The 21443-nt window shown below is 40.0% G+C and overlaps 1 protein-coding gene across 1 annotated transcript in view; it reads left to right on the forward strand.

The window, feature by feature from the left end:
• The first annotated feature begins 558 nt into the window (after positions 1-558).
• RORB (RAR related orphan receptor B) overlaps positions 559-21443 on the forward strand; it is a 213335-nt gene continuing 192450 nt past the window's right edge. The window contains exon 1 of the mRNA XM_083186110.1: positions 559-1022. Coding sequence (XP_083042236.1) covers positions 1016-1022 — 7 coding nt within the window. The 5' untranslated portion in view covers positions 559-1015. The remainder of the gene's footprint in view (positions 1023-21443) is intronic.

A 21443-nucleotide genomic window follows, 5' to 3' on the forward strand; every position in this document is an offset into this window, starting at 1 on the left:
TCCCAATAAATGAACCCTAGAATGCCTGTGTGTGCATGTACATGTGGTAGGGAATATAGATTGTAAGCTCTACTGGGGCAGGGACTGATGTGAATGGTCATATATTCTCTCTAAAGTGCTGCGGAATATGTGTGTGCTATATAAGAAACTGTTAATAAATAAATTATTGTGCCCATTCTTTTATACTGTATGTATAGTAGTGTATAAACATTTTAGCTAATAGCAATTACTTTATATTCCTTACAAATGGATTGCTTTGCAAATGTTGGTAGAAGTGACCAAATGGGCTGCCAGGTGGTACCCAGATGGAAAGTGATTACTAGGAACCATTTCTTTATACCATCATAGGTACTGCCTATCTCAAACAGAAACTGTAGCTAGACATAACAGTACAGTATGCTTCCTCGTGGAATAACAGTGTCTATCTATGACAACAGAGATGATGCTGAGTGTTCTGTGTCAAGCAAATGCAGAAAGTGAGAGTCCCCAGCTCGGGTAAGGGGGCGGGGCCACAGCTCTTCAGCACATAGGCTTTGTATTATGAGCTTGCTATGGTCATGTCCCTACAACTTTCTAAGTGGTTGTTGCACCTTGGGATAACTGACACAGATGTCATGTGAAAAGCCACATGCTCTGCCTCTTACACAGCCTCCCATTCTTCCCTTGCTTCTCTCCTCTTTCCTCCCTCTGGTTAGCTTGTTGTGGCAGCTCACTTGCCTCCCATTGCATAATCCAGCCCCCCTCCTCATCCGTGCAAGTGATCAGAAAGAAATCTGGAGCGGTGTGACAGAGGAGCAGGGGAAGAAAGCTGTGCAGAGCAATAAGCTGAGGCACACACACATACACATCCAGCCGGCAGCGGGGAGGCAGGGGCAGGCTGCGGGAACGGGAAGGGATGCTTGGCTCACTAGTGCTGCTGCTGCTCTCCGGCTCTATCAGGGGATTTGTCTGCTAACTACCCAGCCTGGGATCTTCATGATTGCACTGCGAGAGGAGTCTTCGCCTCACTGCCACCATGCGAGGTAAGGGGTGCGGGGGGCACAGGATGGCTGTGGGGAGGGTCAAGTCCAAGTTGGACTCAGTATGAAGCCGTGAGTCTCCCATGGCTCTCAGCTGGTGCACAGTGCCCATGTGTCTGTGCCACTCTACAGGAGCCGGCTGCTGATGACTGTTCTTTGCATAGTTGTGTAATTGCTGTGTTGGGTGACTTATACAGTAGTTAGATGCCAAGGAAGGTACAGTGCATGCAGCGCCACGTCTATGGCAGAGCGCACCTGGGGGAGGACAGGTAGCCAAGTGGATAGCACATCTTCCCTTGCAGCGCTGCACTCTGACATGAGCTGGGCGTCCCGATAGGACCTCTCAGAGGTCATTGCCAGTAGTATGGTCTCTCCGGGCGCAGATACGTCCACTGGTGCGTTGTGCGGAGCGGAGAAGATACTCTCACTTCTTAGCATTAAAGTGGGGAGCTGGGCTGCTTATCACTGCTAACTGGTTGTTTTGCTTTGGGCACTTATTGCACTTTGTAAGTACTGTAAGACAGACTTTGTGCACATCCATTAAAGGCTTGATGGTGCCTTGGGTATTATAAGATAATATAAGTGCTTATGAGTGTACTGATGTAAGAAAGACACAAATGTACTTTTACAATGGGTGTCAACACCACAAATAGTCAATATTAGGACACAGTATCACAGTAATACTGTGATACTGAACTTCTTACCTGTGCTTTACTGTAGATAACAGGTGCTCATCATGGCATGTCACTATTGCTTATGTTGCTTAGTAAAGGTAGCATAACATATTGTTACAGGTGTGTGTGTGTGTGTGTGTGTGTGTGTGTGTGTGTGTGTGTGTGTGTGTGTGTGTGTGTTTGTTTGCACTTTGGTACCCAGAGACTTAAGTTTGTTACTATGGCTCTTGTAGGGTGTCAGAATGCTGATTTGTGCAGAAGTCACTGTAGTCAGTGTTGTTGCACTTTACAATTATCAGGTGGCTTTTTACAGCACAAAAGTTGTTACTTCCTAATTAAATATCTAGGTCCCACACTTATTTATTTCCTACCAGCATGATCACCATAATAGCTACAGATGCTGATCTGGCACTTATCCCCAGAATATGCATACAAATTAACACGAGGGTGCTTAGTTGAAGAGCTTTTGAAGCAATTATAGTAATAAAAAAGATATTTGGATTTAGAGAGGTTTGTATTTTTGTTGCTGGGCTATAGAGAGAAAAATGACTTGCCACAAACAGTACAGCAATATACTGTAGTAGGTATGTGTTCCAGTGGTCACTAATTACTGCCTTACAAGATATGTTGCCAGTTGAATATAAGTTTGTCCTTGATCAATAGAATTGCTGGTAAATTGGTTGTCATACTGCTTTAAAAGATGAAAGGTCTTCTGAGGCTTAAGAAGCAAGAGGCAGATTTATAAGCAGGGGACGATATAACAAGTGCACAGAAGCATTAGCTACTGTATAAGGGACACATCTTGTTAATGTGCAGTATCTATCTACAAGTTATGCAATCATACATAATTGTGATTTTAACTGTAGTATGCATAAAACATATAAACACATATGTAGTACTTGGATCACACTCATATTTTTATAGTTAATATTGGTTTGGTACAATTTTGAGGCAAATGTAAATCCTTTACACCGATTGCTCATTCCTGATGTACCGTTCCATCCTCACACAAATCTCTCTTTGCTGTGTGCAATCAAGTGGATTGTATCAAAAGCTTTGAACTCACATTCATCCACAGTTTGATCTAGGGCCAATATCAAGGATTTTTTTTTCATAGCCAGTGGAGTTACAAATACTGAAGAAGGCAAAATTTGATACTGCTTGTTATTGTTCCTTGTATTGCATTTTGCCCAACATCAATCATGACAGTTTCTTTGGCATCAAAGCCAAATGATCATGTCTGAGCACTCCTGAAAAGGAATGGTGAGAGAGATATGTGCCACTGTAGACATCGAGAGATAAAATAACTCATTTACCCTTCTGGGGGCATTTGGTCCTGTGCTCTTGCAAAACTTGAGATAAAGATGTACGGAGACGAAGATACCGGTTCTACACACCTCACTGTCCACTGATTTCATATTCACAGCTGACTACATTGGCAAAGTTATTGCTGTTTATAACAGTCATGTCATGGATACTGGAATGTAAATGTCAAATACAGTCAATGAAAGTCTGGGGTAATTTGCTCAATAAAATATGAACTTAAGTAGAATTTAGATCATCCCCTTGCTTTACCATATATATATATATATATATATATATATATATATATATATATATATACACACGCACACTTACTGTATTTAAATAGAATTTCCTGAAGTTAAAAAAGTTTCTAGACATTTGTATATAAATAAACTTTGCTTAATGTTCATCCCTGTAAGTTGTTCCTATGTAATAGAAACCGTTTTGTTAACGTCGATTTAACCATTTGAGTGCCAACATCTCTGTGAGAGATGTTCAAAGTATCAGCTAAAAATGCCAGCGTCGCTCACATTTGTTATATAGATTCAAATAAAAAAAATGTTAAAAAAGATTATATTTGCTATATAAGGTAAACGTTACCGGTCATTATGATGAATTTTCACACCTATTTTGACAAATTCACTTGGCGCTCACAGGGTTAAGTAACAAGGGTTTCCCAATTTATGTGTAACTTTATTCACATACTGTACATTGTTGTACACTTCTATGTGGTTCTTCCTATAGATTATATTTATGCATTACATGCTTTTGATCATTTGCCTTTGCTTGTGAAGTGCTTTACCTATATAGAGAGAATATCACTGTGGGCGTGTGTGGGTTTCTTTGTGCTTTTGTGTATCTGGACTTGTATATGTGTAATATAAAAAATGCATCAGACTCAAATCAGCTATTATGTAAGACTGATGGATCTGTCATGTGTATAAGATGGGCATGGTATGAGTGGGACCTGCATGTTATTCGGTATTACTGTACCCCTGATCACTCAATTTGCCCTTATAGTTTTAGAGTATCAGCATTGCTGAGCACAAAAAGACCCACACAAACTAATGTGTTAAAGAAGCCGAGGGCATTTGTATAAAAGTTTAAGAGATGTTTTTGTGTTAATCAGTGTGACAAGAGGGCTGTTACTTAATTACCAATGTTATATATATATATATATATATATATATATATATATATATATATGTATATCTATCTATCTATCTATCTATCTATCTATATATATATATATATATATATATATACACACATATACACACACAAAGCATACGAAGGTATAATAAAGTAAGAACACAATAATCACTGCTGTCATGACATGATGCACCATGCAGAATCTCACAGTCTTACCATACACCATGTTAACTAACTAACGTGTAGTTATTGACATAATGTATCAGGTAAGATTCAAGGCACACAATTTTGAGATACTGTGCAAACATACAATTTGACGGTATATTCACAATTCAATGGAACAGTGAACTTACAAAACACCTGAAATAGTTATTTAAACTTAAACAATTTTGTTTAAAGGCCTAAAATGTGTTCCTGTGAAAGCATCACAATGTGACAAACTAATACACTATTAATATGAATATGAATTGCTAATATGGAGAACTAAAAGCCAATATATGTATCTTCTTAGAAGTAACATTGAAAAAATAAATATCTGTTATACTTTATAAAGGCAACAGAAGCCCGCAAACCATAATTATAGTGATTTTAGTAATGATCCCAATATAACTTAACTGAAAAGTATTGTCGTACAGTCGACGTACAGAAGTACTGACTGACAGCTTTACCCACTCCAAGTGGACGTGATGCACTAACAGAGATAGGACAATCTAACGACATAAAAAAAACTATATAGCTAATACAACAATAGAATGCAATGCACTCTCATAGAGACACAGCTTTTTTTTTAAATGTATTCTTTCATTTGCTGTTTTATTACTTTTACCGTTAGCAAATTTGTATGTATATATAGTATGTGTCGTTCTCTAACATTTGTAGAGCACATGTGTATTTTTGTAGTAAGTAAAGATATGTTTTGCTTTTTTATGAGAAAATAAATATTAAACATTTGTATCATTCATTTTCTACAAACCTATATATAGAAAATAGTCAAATTAGACAATGGGCGTGTATTAGACAATGTTGATACATTTCTTAGCAGATTAATATCTGCATGCTTAGTACAGATATATTAAAATAATAAATATATGACTATTTCGAATGTAATATTGTACTGTATTCTGTAGTATATATATTTTTTTTATAAAATGAGCATATATTTTGACATGCTATAAATATTTTGAGTTGCCCTGAACTTCAGGGTAATGGTACCTAAAACAAACTTCCGTATTGTATGTTGCCGTGTGTGTGTCCGTGTGTGTGTGTCTGTGTCTTCGTTGCTCTGTACGTTGAAAAAACTATACAGAAAAGCAACATCTATTGTAGCTATTAGACCTAGCAGTCATGCACAGTTGTACATTTTTGGGTCTATAATTATAATAAATATATCATAATTAGGTACATAGTAACATTGTTTTTTTAATGATTATATATAGTGACAGGGTCCTACAAAGGTGCATTATGTTACGGTTATCACATTAAATACACTTGAAAAGCTCTGACTCATATTTTGTGTCTTGACAAACCTATCATTTAGTAAATATGTTGTGATCTGTTTGAATTTAACCCGTTTCATTTAGAGCCCATCCAATGGCATGATCCGGCATGACGGGGTAACCTTTTGGTTGCCAATAGGTTTTATAATCTATAAAATCCCAACAACTCCCCCCCCCCAGCACAAAAATAGTTACAAACAACTAAACTATTATTCTTTTTTTTATGACAACTTGATAATATATTCTTCCTAGGCACAGATTGAGTTGCATTTGTCATCATGTGGGAACAGATAACCAAGTGTATATAAATTTTATATGAAACTTGCATAATTAATAAATCAACACATTAGTCATTTATAACAATGTGTCCCTGTGCACTGTTTATACAGAATGCTACATGTTATAAATGTATGTTTTAAGTCATCATTTACGAAATCTACAATTCCTTGGCCAAAACGTCAACAGTTCTGTCATCGATGAGTATCATTGTATTTTGATAAATTAATTTGAATTAGAGTAAATTGTGTCAATAATGATCATAAATATTTTTTTTTAAAATCTACATGTGTTGTGTAAAAGTTGGCGCCTTTGTTCCTTTTACGGTTGGACATTTCAAACACAACTGATGAGCATCAAATGAAAGTGTATTTCGCTGCCAAATAAATCAATTTGTTTCTTTCAAATAAAGCAGTGAATTCACCCTAGACAAGGCTTGTGCTCTCAAACTGAAGGATGTCTGCTTTGTAGCTAAAGACAAAGGAAGCACACAGGAATAAATATTGATTGAACTAATCATCTGATGAATAGGAATGAGCTTAACCAGTACACTATTATAATGGGCTGTGTTAACTAGCCCCTTTCGTGGCCCTTACGCTGCCCTTTCAACCCATGACCCCAGCCATTCAGTCCATATTGAGGGAAACCACAGGTGTCATAACGACATCTAGGGCAAATTAAGCTAAATAAAACAGTTGTGTAAATAACAGACAAAGGAATACTTACACTGAATTGTCAGTAGAACAACATGATGAGCAGACAATGACATAGACATAGGCCATGGGGATCAGACCATGACCGTGTAACAGCTCCTTTCAGAATCATAGCCGTAAATGAACACTTCCAGACTGGCACGAGAAGGCACTGTCTGGACCTATGTACAATCACGTTATTCCACTGTTTGCTGTCTATACTCTTAATGATGGCAATTTCTCAAAGACCCCATGGTGTACAACATTATTATATATTATCTTTATTATCGAGTTTGGGTTTGTTACATCACGGCACCAATTACTTGTTTTGATTACATCATGGAAAAATGATATTACATTGGCCGGTACTTGCCATATCAACGTTTATGTAAGTACTGTAGTACCTCCTATAGATTAGAATTAAAATGTGAAATGTAAGATGTCACACCAAAAATTTACTTTGCCTATGGAAAAGACTATTTCTATTGCATAGCGCTGCTATAACCCCCCTCATCAATATATTATTATTATCTTTTATTTATATTGTGCCACCAGGGGTCCAAAGCACCATACAAAGGACATTGAAAGAACAGTATGAGCAATACAATAAAAAAGTGGCTTGCAGTACAAAGCATAGACAAGGCTTATAAACATTGCTGCAGCAGAAGGCATAGAACCAAAATAAACAGCAGGACAACAGACCCCAAAGGTTAGGTGCTGTTGTTAGCAGTGGGGAGGTGATGATGGCGTGAGTGAGGGAAGGAAAGGCACATGGGGGAAGAGGGCCCTGCTCGTGACCGCTTACAGCGTAAAGGGGAGTTGAAATATTTGTTCAGGTATACTGTGTATATAAACATAAAATAAGTTTTCAGGAGTATATAGAAGTAATTCCCTAATAGTTAATGAAATAACATACCAAGGATTACTTGCAAGTCTCTGTCTATAATGGTTGACATACAGTACTGATATGTACTATAACATAAATGTATCATGTTATATAGACAAATAGAAATGCTTCACATATATTATTAAAGAACCAAGCAGAATAATAGGTGTTATAAACAAGTACCATAAGTGTAATTAGCTGGGTCTTTAATATACAACTACTGTATACTACAAATAATTCAGAAACACACTTATAGTGCTACTGTTAATAATGATCAGTAATTACATCCTGAATACATTTAGTAATGAATCCATTGCCACAATAAATAAAATACTCAAACACTAAATGTTATTAAATTTCATTTTATATATGTGAATATGGCATAATGATACGTTCCATCGCACATAACAGTGACACTGTATTCAGATTACCCTGCATTTCAAATGATATAATTATTATTTTCCTTCTGAGTTTCCCCATGGGAGCAGCTACAGTACTTACTGTACTGCCACTCTCCCTCCACTGTCAGCCACATTGCATCTTTTAGAGATCATTTCTGAATGTGCACTCTGTCTGTACCACTGCACCCAGTTCTCTGCCTGTCAGTGTGAGGTCCACATCCAGGTAGTTATTGGAATATGTAAATAATCATTATGGTTTAAACAAGAAACCCATACAAATCACAAAATCCTGGCTATAGTATAACTGCTTTAATATCACCCCTAATTTTAGTTATGTCTAAAATGAATAATGAGAGGGGCCATGGGGTTTACATAAAAAAATGTTTATATTACAGCAATATAAGTTTTCTTTCCTTTCCAAGTGAATATGAAAAGAATAAAAGGCATAATAACATTAAAAGTATAGGTGTGTGTGTGTGAAGTGTGTGTGTGTGTGTGTGTATCAGATATGCCATCCTCCTGCATGTACTGTAGTACCCCTCCTTATTTCCTTAAGTAAATTATACATTAGTATGTAGCCATTTACTTTTATAATCTTGTCCCCCTTTCACTGCTCTCTTTTATAAATACCCCAAACTACACAACCAGAATGCTCTATAAGACCAGGGCCTTGAAAAGTGATAGCATGGAGAGAAATAAACCATCAACTAATCAGCTGCTGTCACTTTTCAAACATGGCATTTGATTGGCTGGTGCTTTATTTAATATTTAGTTTAATATTTGTGTAACTGAAAACTGTATGCAAACTGCTTTAGCTTTATGTAAAATGAAGTACAGTATACATAGGCGTGCGCACGGGGGGTGCCGGGTGTGCACAGGCACCTTCTAATGACCTGGCACCTCCCTCATGCTCGCACGCAAATTAATCCACAGTGCCGTTTCTGACCAGTACTAGCCTGCCGCTTCCAGCGCGCAGGAGATAAAAGCCGCCACATGCCATTGCGGCCGGGTCTGCACAGGGTGCTGCAGCGCTGGATCCTTTGCTGCCCTTTCGTCCCCCACCTATTCTTCACATCCCTGCGCAGCATACAGCGTGACGCGGTTTACACCGCGCGCCCGCCCCACTTGGCTCAGAGTGACCGGACCTCACTGCTGTGACTTCCTGACTCCTCACTCACGTCTGTGTCTGTCTGCGGGCTGCAATCAACACTGGTCACCAGGTATTCCCCCTCCTAAGAGGTAATGTCGTGAATAGCCAAGAAAAAAATAGAAATAATAAGTCAATATGTCTGTCACTTAACTTTACAGTGTTGGCCAGTGGGCAGGAGCTGCTGCAGCAGTAACTGAGTGTCTGCTGCAGGCAGCATGTCAGGGGAGAGAGGGCCAGGGGGGGTCCCCGGAGGCAAGATGAATGTTGCTGCCCCTCCACAAATATATATATATATATATATATATATATATATATATTTTATGCATAGATAAGTGGCCACTGATATATATATATGCCCAGTAGACAGCAATAGACACGCCCCTCAAATTGTGCACCCTCAAATAAAATGGCCTGCGCACGCCTATGACAGTATAGCATTTGATACTAATGAGGATTTAGGCAAAATATATGCTATGTGTATACCCTGAAAAATGACTCTTTTTGTTGCTTGAAAGCTGAAAGTGGAGAGAGAGACATATCAACAAACTTTTATCTGTCTTTCATAGGCTGAGTTTGAATGACAGAATTGTCCCTTTATCCCTCCCTATAGCTTGATAAATCTCTCCTTCTATTCATGGTATCTAATGATACGCGTTATAATTTCTACAATTTTACTTTTGTTTGATGTTGGGTACCATTATAATCTTTTCCAAGGTATGAAGTTCTGTGTAGAACACAGATAGGGTAGTACAAAAATACTAATGTTATATACTGTGTGTTGTTTCTATAAGAGATTTTTTAATTGCGACTTATTTCTATACTTAATATTCATTATACTTTATTACTGGCTATTCGAAGGCTTTACTAGGAATATGGTAACAGTCATGAACTTCTGAAAGCAGTGCTTCTAGCTTTGAATGTAAGCAAAGTTGATTATATTACTCTCTAGTACGTTTTTTGTTAATACTTGCACTAAATTTGGTTATTTTTTATTTCGTTATTTAATGTTTTTTTTACTACTATTATTATTTTGCCTTACTGTTGGAAAACAATGTTTATATCTCTCTTTCTCTGCAACACTAATGCTGTGTACACACTATAGAGACCAAATCGAATAGAAAATGACAATGAATCAAACCGTGTTAGCTGCCTTTAATGCAGATTCAATCCCAATCAGTGGCCCTGCGGCATCGGGATCGAACGCAGAAATAGACTTCCCTGGCGAGCCTATTTCTGCTTCGATCTGGCAGGTCGCACGCAGTTCCATGTTGATCAATGCAGCATAGCCCCCTCCTTCCCCCCGCACGCCGTCCTCCCACTGCCCTCCCTCCCTCCTGTTCAATGCCAGAAACCCGCCAGGTCCCGGTGGCTGTCGATATCGAAATGGTTTCTGGGTCCAAGTGTGTGTACACCCCTTAAGGATATTGAACACAAGCACTGATCTAGCCCATCTACTTGTGCCTCTGTGTTCTACAGTATGTCTCTTGCATGTTCTATTCACTGTACTATTTGTTATATATATATATATATATATATATATATATATTACCCACTATGTCTTATGTACAGCATTATGTTTACTTTTTGCTGTTCTTGCATTTATATTGATGGAATGTATTAAATATATTCTTTGCTTGCTTTATGCTTTATCGATTGACCCCTCTATAAGTTTGTACTACTTCTCCTCTGTACTGCGCTTCAGGATTTTGTGGTACCATATAAATATCCTATAATAATCTAAATAATAGTAATGGTAAAATCATTTGTTTTAACACACTGAAATGAATGGGCAATGTTTTTTAAAAATTTACCGATGACCATTATTAGCATTAGGTGGACCTTAGGGGTTCACAGGGTTTGCCATGTTAAGGGATACATGTATGAGTGATGTAACGTTTCTTCAGTTTATGTATTTATATATTTGTCATACAATAGAACCTAGGATGTTCTCAGGAAATCTGAAGGTTCCCGTATATATGCCTCAGAGTGCCTGAGTATGGATTGTGGTGGTTGTCTTTATACAGTGTATATGTAGTGCCTTTGTTTTTTTTATTGAAGTACTAAATATAAGCAAGCACAAACATAAACTAATTTTAAAAGTTAATTGAACCAAGTTAAGAAGCATAGCATGTATTTTTCCATGGGTTCAACATGTAAAACATGCAACTATCTCCCAAAAAATTAAACTGTATCCGAAAAAATATGATTGTTTTAACACATATAACACTGACACCGTGGTCTTCCTGCACCAATCTGATATATGCTTCACAAGCAAGAATGCAACCTAGAGTAAAAGAGTTTAAAGTAAAACTGGCTTCATCCCTTCTTCTCTTCCTCTCGCAATATAAGGGTAAGAAGACAACGTATGAGTTTTCTGTGCAGCCACATATATTAGCCTAGACTGCTAAACACATACAGATGTGTTTTCATACATCCAATTTCAATACGCTATTGAGCACGAGATGTCTGGCATAGGTGAGCAACCAAGTCCCGCGCAACTCTGCTAACGTCGGATGTCTTTTTTTGTCAAAAATGTCTTAGTCTTAGCAATGTGTCTAGGATGTACAAGGAGACTGCTGATTTATTTGATATATGACGTGTATATTTTGTGTAATTGAGTCTGTATTCAGTGTACAACAGAACAGGACATGGAAAAAGTCTAGCACTTTGTTTACTGAATAAGAGACTCAGTCGCACACATTGTCATATACTGAATCAAATTAATCAGACGCTGGATGCTAGAAGATTCTCTTGTGACATGGAGTACCAAGAGGGGCTTTTTGGCAAGACTGCAGCAAAGATGTAAAGTTTCTAATATATATATGAACCCCATGTCAAATTAAGTGAATTTTTAGCTGTCTGATATGTGCTGAATAAAGTGCATGAGAGTTCCCTGAATGCTTACAAAGGCACAGAAAGTGACCAAATTCAGTTTGGAAAATAACGCAAGCATAAGTTATGCTTCCCTAAGGTGACTTCACCATATGGCATGGTTAGGGACATATTTATTATGCCCCACGTTATGGTCTAGTATAAGTGTCATTTCTTGATGCAACATACCATACATTGCAATAAGGCAGTGGTTCAAAAACTTTTTTGAGTCAAGGAACCCTATAGTATCTGAATTTTACCCCTAGGCCAAAAGGTTCTTATTGAGAAATTAAGAAAAAAAATGTAAATTGTGTTTACATGTCATCTCTAGGTTTATTTATGTAGTAAGGGACAGGATTTGCTTCTGTTTGTACACATATTTTATGATTGGCAGCCACAGGCACTGGGTTTGCTAATGACATTGATCATAATTAATTTGAAGTGGTCCTTCACCACCAACCCAAGGCACCCCTGCAAGTGTCCCGAGGCACCTTAGGGTGCCAGGGCACACAGTTTTGGAATGACTGCAATAAGGACAGATTTACAGGGAATTGTTTCAAGAAAGTCTTGCAGGGACACAAAAAAAATGCAAAAATGTGGCCTAAGGGCTACAATGGTTAATGCCATCTAAAGATGACATTAGTTCTAAGGAGTTGGCCATAAAATCCCAGCAGTCAGGGTCCAGCCAGTCAGAAGACTAAAAGCGGAATTCCAATTTACAGAATCCTGATGTATCCTGGTAAGTAACCCTAACTCACCCCACCCACAGACTAACCCAAACTGCCTCCCCCTCCCTTGTGCCGCAGAACCCTAACCCTTCCCTTAGTGCCTAACTCTAACACCCCATACTTACTGTACCAGGAGGATCTTTTGGGACTCTGTATGTGGGGATTCTGCTGTCAGTCTTCTGACTGTCCGGACCCTGACTGCTGGGATTTTGTGGCCAACTCTAATTGTAATCTCAATTGAAGGGATCCTGACCACATCCCATTATAAGGAACCAATAATAGTACTTACGTGCTATCATTTATTATGTTAAGCAGTATCTACACATTTTTCTGCACACGTCTATGTGGTCCCTTTTCCCTTTTTTGTTAACAATTTGTTCAAACCATTGGCTGTTGGGAGCTGCACCCCCATTAACCGATAAATAATTATGGGGATTTTCTGAATATCAGTATTTTTTTCTAGTGTGCAGGTATACTCCCAGCTCCGCTAAGGAGCAATCTCTCCACATCTATGTGGTACAAGGAAAAATTTGTGAAGATCCATCACCGGGGCATGCCATCATTTTGGAGGCAAATTACCGGGCATTGTAATAACGTAATATATTCCTGAGCGCATGTTGGCTATAAGAATATAGTGTATTTTGAATACCAATATACCTGATTCCCTTGTTTCTGGTATTCAATAAAGATTCCTCTAGCCAGCTAATTACCTGTTTCATTGTTACCTGTTTCATTGGTATGAGTTGTAAAGGTGCCCATAAACGGTGCGATGAACTCCGTGCTTTCAGTACTAGAGTGCATTGTATATGTGCTTTTCGCACTAAATACAATACAATCAAGTGCAGGTTGAGCATCCCTTATCCGAAACGCTCGGGACCATGAGCATTTTGGATAAGGGATTTTTTCGATGGTCCCCCAATGTCCACGGTGTCCCCCGACGTCCATGGCAGCCTTCAGGATCCTCTTCAGTGGCATCTCCGATCCCAGAGGTTCATTGAGAGAGTGCGCGGTCGCGCAATGAAGCTATGGGACCGGAGATGCCGCTGAAGAGGATCCCGGAGGCCGCCGTGGACATCGATGTGCAAGGTAAGTATGAAAAAAAGGGTGTGGGAGGGGAAATATTTTGAAAAACCTCGGTTTTTGGAATACATGGATAAGGGAGACTCAACCTGCACTAAAAGCACGGGCAGCACATTGAATTGCTCAATATGGGCCTTATTCTAGTTATTCTAAACCATGTGCACTGCAGGGGGGCAGATGTAAAATATGCAGAGAGAATTAGATTTGGGTGAGTTATTTTGTTTCTGTTCAGGGTAAATACTGGCTGCTTTATTTTACACTGCAATATAGATCTCACTTTGAAGTAAAACCCCACCCAAATCTAACTCTCTCTGCACAAGTTACATCTGCCCCACCTGCAGTGCACATGGTTTTGTCCATCTAAGAAGGATTTTGTCAGAAAGAGTGAACTAGAATAAGGCCCTATATGTGAACAATTGGGATAAATTAAAATCGATTATGTTACAAATGTATTTATTTATTTTGTAATTTTCTGATCCGTTCTTGTATCGATTTTTAGCATCATGTACTGTAGCATGATAAAAATGCCAATAAATAACTTTGAAATTAACTTCTTTTTTTATATGCCTTATTACTGTGCTGCTGTTATAGACTTGAATACATTTATTTTATTTGTTTGTAACATCCATGCGAACAAGCCTTTAGTCACGGACAATCAGCATGGTAATGTGCTAATTGCAAATGCATATTGCTATGAGAGCACATGAGAAGGATGCTATACGCCTAAGTGCATTAACTGGCTAAACCTGTTAGGATGCAACACATCCATGTAATTCAAGTCATTTGTGTTTTAGATTTCTTCCCAAGAGTACCAATGTTTATATGCTTCTGTAACTTACTGGTGAGAAATTCCCGATATTGATTTTGCTTCTGCTTCTCCATTCTCTCTGCTACAGGATTTTTAACCTTTTCAAGCACCTTACCATGTCCAATTTTAAGGATATTCCTGTATGTTGGAATAACTGAGTTCAGTAAATTATTGATTGAGATTTATTACAGTGATTACTGTTTGACACTCTTCTATTTGAAATAGATTAGTGATAAACTTTAAATGTGCAATGTACTACCCTGGGGACTATTTCTATTTGAGGTCTCTGTCTCGCTTACACAATCAGGAGTGCATTGCCCTGATCTGCCGTTGAGTAAATACCAGTGCAATTTATCTTGAATGTCCAATCAAACACTATATGATGTGTACCAGCACTGTGCCAGTGGCGTAACTATAGCCCTGCAGCCCCTGCGGTGGCAGGGATACACTAAGAAAGTGTGAGCTCTGGGGGGTCTGCAGGGCTATTGTCTGCCCGGAACCTGCCGCCAGTGCAACTGTCTGCGGTCCCGGCTCCTGCTGCTAATAAAAAATGTGACTGCCCCCATACTGCAGACAGTTTTTGAGGAGGCTAGAAGAGGCGGAGTCCTCCTCTAGCATCCTTAAAAACGGTCTGCTGCATGGGGGCAGCCATTTTCTGAGTGTCACTTTTCATTAGCAGCAGAAGCCAGGAGAGCCTGGAACGCAGACAGATGCAGCAGGTACCGGCATTATGCAGAGGGGTAAGGGGGTTGGTAATCCTACCTGGGGGTCGGGGGGGCGCTGACAAAATTTGCGGCAGGGGGGCGCATATTTAATATTTACACCACTGCACTGTGCCATCTTCCAAAGAAACAACTATATATATATATATATATATATATATATATATATATGTGAAGATTGGATGAGAGGCGCCACTTGTGTTTTCCCAAATTTTAATAAATAAACAATATTCCCTTAATAAAGGGTGTCTGCCAGTCTTTAAAAAAAGAGCAGTGGTAAGCTGTACATGAGAAAATGTAAACAGTGGATAAAGGTAGCGGCGACTAATTGTTTAAAAATGGTAGTGATCTTGCTGGGTATTACAGACCCCTCAGGACCACAGTAATCCGGGTCTCCCAGCTGCTGGTACCAATGTGTAAGTACAGGAGGACTCCTGTACTTACACATTGGTACCAGCAGCTGGGAGACCCGGATTACTGTGGTCCTGAGGGGTCTGTAATACCCAGCAAGATCACTACCATTTTTAAACAATTAGTCGCCGCTACCTTTATCCACTGTTTACATATATATATATATATATATATACAGATGGGGCAGGTCCCATCTTGGCAGGGGATGGCGCTGGCGTCGCCAGCCGCCATCCCCCGCCAGCGCCATGGCGATGGTGAGAAGGGGACGCGCGCACACGAGAGGCGCGCGCGTCCCCTTCCGACGGCGCTTCCATCCGTTCCCCCGGGTCCCCGCCGGCTTGCCGGCGGTAACCCGGGGTCCCCGCTGCCTGCCCGCATCCCCCCTAACCCCCCCTAACCCTGTCCGTCTCCCTGAGGCGGACAAGGTTTCCGTCGCGCTGGCGACGGAGACTGAGACGCGCGTGCGCGTGAGACGCACGCGCGTCTCAGTGTATTCGCTGGCGCGGCTGCTGGCGGGTCGCCAGCGCGGACGTTCTGGCGATCCGCCAGCCAGGATGGGACCTGCCCCATCTGTATATATATATATAGCCAGTGGCCATGTCCAGGAGCATGCTGTCTTAGGCAATATCCGCAGATTGGGCTGCATGTGTGGACGATAGATGATGTCCTCATTGATCCGCTGGAGCATGCATATAGAGGGTAGGAGTGAAATTAGCAATCTGTGTGCTTTAGAAGTACAGTATATTCCTATTGATTCAATCATAGTTTCCCGAGGGTGTTGAATCTATATGAAAGTACAAGTAGGGTGTCACAGCTTATATAGCAAACATAGTTGTGATTATAAATAAAACTACTTGTATATTACTGAAGCCCGAAAACAATCTTTCCTACTTTGCTACCCCCTCCTCCAGGAGGCACATAGAGCAGGGGGCTATGACCAGTGGGAAGTTTGGCTCTTTGGGAGGGCATGGTGGCACACCTCCTATACAGTGCAGAGAAAACAGGCATTGTATAGCGCCATTTAGTAATAAGATTCAGAGCAAATTGTGTTCTCTGAGACTGCCCATTTGTGCTCTATTGTGGGCAGCTAAGTGGTGCGTGATCAGTTGGTGGAAGATGTGATAATCTTGCCCACCCTTCTGGGGGCTGGGAACAAAACCCATTTTTTGGGGGTGTTAGGCAAGTATGACCCAAAAGTCCCTAGAAAATAGCTGGTTTGCTATTTATCAGCAGCTACCACTATCACCAGCAATGCATGGTTACGCATATGCAAAAGGGATCTTAACTGAGCAATGAATGTTAAATCGTTGCTCACTGCTGCCAACAACTCCAGGGTCCTGAGTGTCACTAAGTTGTGACACCAATGTTTTTTTTATTGATACATTACCCAAATAGATATTATTATCACTGCAATAAGCACTGCTATCCTTGCTTGCATCTCATGTCTCCTAGTCCCTTTCAATGACTTGGTGTGCTCTCTGTATGCTCTCCAAACCTTACCCAAACCATGCATTAACAAAATTTCATGTTGCCTATTGTATACAAGCTACAGTAAATCTCTCCCTGTCACACATTAGGTTGTTGCATTGCATGCAGCTGTAACCAGTGGCGTAACTATAATTTAAGCGCCCCCCGACGATAATAAAGCAGCGCCCCCCCCATCCCCCGCAGAATTACCTGTATTTGCTGCGGTGATCCCGGCTCCCCTCCTGGATTCATTCTGATGCTATGAAAAATGGACCATCACAAAATGTCCGCCCCCATACGTTAGACAGTTTCAGAGAACAGTCTGCTATATGGGGGTGGACATTTTATGATGGTCCGTCTCCATAGCATCAGAATGAAGCCAGGAGGGGAGCCGGGACCACTGTAGCGAATACAGGTAAATCTGCGGGTCTGTGGCTGTGGCATTACAATAGCCCCGCAGCCCCCCGGCGCCCGCACTTAAACAGCGCCTCCCCGCTACCGCGGGGGCTGCGGGGCTATTGTTACTGGCTGTAACACAGGTCGTGCAGAAATGTGTTATTTACACATCATTGCCCACAATACCCTATTGGAAATGTAGTCATGTGTTACCTGTTTCTCTCTATGTATGTGCCTGGTTTATGGCTTTTAAAAATATTTTTTTCATATTTTCCCTCGGGATTTGATATATTTCTGCGTATTTTACTACTTAACGTTTCACAGTCATGTCTATACCCAAAAGGGAAGACAAATATAAAGTCAGGATTTGTCCGCGTGTGCCCTACACTTTAGTTAATCAATCGCACTTGGCCTCCCATGGGATTTATTTATTTATTTACAGTTATTTATATAGCACACACATATTCCGCAGCGCTTTACAGAGAATATATGAACAATCACATCAGTCCCTGCCCCAGTGGAGCTTACAATCTATATTCCCTACCACATATACACACACACACAGAAATTCTAGGGTTAATTTTGTTAGGGGCCAAATAACCTACCAGTATATTTTTGGATTGTGGGAGGAAACCGGAGTACCTGGTGGAAACCCACACAAGGATAGAGAGAATATACAAACTGCGCACAGTTAGAGCCATGGTGGGAATCAAACCCATGACCTCAGCAGTGTGAGGCAGTAATGCTAACCATTACACCATCCGTACTGCCCAGATTAATGAATGAAACTGGCATATTTGTGATGCATGCGATCCCCAAAGTCAGCCATAGATTACTTCTAATCTCAGCAGGGCAGTATTGTAATATAGGAAATAGATCTGGCCTCTATTTGAGCATCACATACTGTATTGAGATTTCTGGCAAACCATACACTCAAGGACCTACACTCTGACAGTTGTAGAAGCCATGTTATATAGTATGCAATAAGGGAGATTTCATTTATTTTAGCAGAAAGTTCCATCCAATAACAATACAAAAGTCTAATAACATTGTAGATGAAGTTGATCTTTGATCGCATTGTTATCCTAAATCAGGATCCAATGCCTGAAACGTGTACCGCATGTATGTTCTGTGTAAGAAGTGCCGTGAAACCTTGTTTTCTGCACAAATAGAGCGTAATTCTCAGCTGATGTAATTACTGAAATGTACTTTCTGTCCAGCGTCAGGAAAAGAATAGAGCTGTGTATCATGAAAACACAAAGCATCAGGGGTCCATAATGCATGCCATTCGTTTCCCCCCCTTCATGGGAAGAGCTGTTAAATCACAAAGGCGTCTAAAAATTCTCATTTCCCAAGTCACAGTGTCTGTGGTTTGTGGGGGGAATTAATGTAAGCCAATAAATGTAGCGCACATTATCAGTAGAAGACAATAGTAATTGCATGGAAATCATTACCAGGCACACTGAAGTCTGAGAAAATTAGCTTCAATAATGCAACATTTTGTATTGATAATGAACTAGACACTGTATTCTGCAATACTAAATCAACTGACGGCCAAGATCAAATCCAAAAGGAAGAAACTCACAGTACTCAGAGTAAGAATATTACAAAAAGTTCTGCAGATTGCATGATTTTCGCATGGAAGGATGCGATTGTACATTGATTGACAGCGGTGGACACCGAGTGGGCGATGGTGTGGGGATTAAGGGGAGCAGTGTGGACAATGCAGGTGTGTCCAGGCTGTTTTCCTGACAGCTGCGTGATGTCACACACAGCAGCTATGAAATGGATAATGGCGGCGGTGGGACTGTCTTTGCAGCCAGGTTATAAAGACAGATGCCGACTGTTATCTCTGCAATCGCAGTGATTTATGTGATGGAATCGCAATTATGTTGCAATTGGAACACAGGACGGGTTTTGTCCTGTTGGGAGGCTGTGCCCTGTGATAGCATGCACTAGAATTTGTTTTAAACATGCACAAAGTGGCAGACAGAGCTTGGCATGACAGAATGCCACAGACACTACATCATAGCACTCTGTATACAGATGAACAAATGTCACACTTCAAATTGATTAATGCAAACACAGTTTTGTCACTTTCAATTGTTTTATATATACAAATAAAAGGGGCGTGTCTGTATGGTATCACAACAAAAATTCATACAAAATTGGACGTGAATGTACAGTATATAAGCACATGCCTGTACTATTAACTACTTTTTTATAACTCACAAAATCAACCAGGTTTTGACTGATGTAATTTGTGATAAATTCTGGGATTTCTATAAGATATAGATTATTTTATTAATAGGTGTTTGTGAAGCATTTATGTTTTCTTATACACAGTCAGAGTTTGAGAAATTCAGATTTAGGGCGCTTAGGTAACCAGAAGAAAATTATTGGATTCTCCTCAAACTTGATAAAAAATATATATATATTTATTTGCACATGTCATCAAGAAAACAGGCATACATACGTGTATGACCTCATTAAAAACACAAAAAATTTGTCATTCATGAAAAAAGACAATAAAAATGAAAATTAAAAACATCCAAAAAAACGTAGAGAAGTGCGTGCATGAATCTCCACAAAAAGGAAACACTAGGCAGTCTTTCGTTAGGAGAGGAATATAGAATATTTTTAAGTTCCTCTGATCCTGTTTCCTACAAACAAATATATGAAATGTCCGCTATTTCAAAAGACCTCTTTACAGGAGAAAACGGGGTAGGAATATCAGATGTTAGGAGAAGTACCTCTACTCCCGTCTCCCGGCTTCTGTTCAGTTATAAGTCCCGTCTTGAACGGAGATCCTGGCTTTCAAGCCCGCTGTGTGCCTGCTGCCGTGGAACCGGCTTCCAGATAGCAGGGCGTATATATTGCTCCGGGAAATCCGCTGATTCGGGTATAGAAATATGGTAAAAAAGTAGCAGTTGATAGGTCTCAATGAAGAGAGTTTCTCTCAGCGCTGCTCCACACGGTAAACGAGTGTATCCGATAAGAAAACTTTGGTGACCACGTCCACCTATGTCCCAGCCAACGCGTTTCAATCTCCTCAGAGATCTTTGTCAAGGCTCAAGCCTTGACAAAGATCTCTGAGGAGATTGAAACGCGTTGGCTGGGACATAGGTGGACGTGGTCACCAAAGTTTTCTTATCGGATACACTCGTTTACCGTGTGGAGCAGCGCTGAGAGAAACTCTCTTCATTGAGACCTATCAACTGCTACTTTTTTACCATATTTCTATACCCGAATCAGCGGATTTCCCGGAGCAATATATACGCCCTGCTATCTGGAAGCCGGTTCCACGGCAGCAGGCACACAGCGGGCTTGAAAGCCAGGATCTCCGTTCAAGACGGGACTTATAACTGAACAGAAGCCGGGAGACGGGAGTAGAGGTACTTCTCCTAACATCTGATATTCCTACCCCGTTTTCTCCTGTAAAGAGGTCTTTTGAAATAGCGGACATTTCATATATTTGTTTGTAGGAAACAGGATCAGAGGAACTTAAAAATATTCTATATTCCTCTCCTAACGAAAGACTGCCTAGTGTTTCCTTTTTGTGGAGATTCATGCACGCACTTCTCTACGTTTTTTTGGATGTTTTTAATTTTCATTTTTATTGTCTTTTTTCATGAATGACAAATTTTTTGTGTTTTTAATGAGGTCATACACGTATGTATGCCTGTTTTCTTGATGACATGTGCAAATAAATATATATATATTTTTTATCAAGTTTGAGGAGAATCCAATAATTTTCTTCTGGTTACCTAAGCGCCCTAAATCTGAATTTCTCAAACTCTGACTGTGTATATGCTTACTACTGGCCGATTGAACCAGTGAGGATTTGGAGTTGGGCTGCTGGGAAGGGCGCTTCTGACTAAGATTACACAAATCCCATTTTTTCCATTT

This window comes from Crinia signifera, chromosome 1 (assembly GCF_055691185.1).
Source record: "Crinia signifera chromosome 1, ASM5569118v1, whole genome shotgun sequence".
In the NCBI taxonomy this organism is placed as follows: Eukaryota; Metazoa; Chordata; class Amphibia; order Anura; family Myobatrachidae; genus Crinia; species Crinia signifera.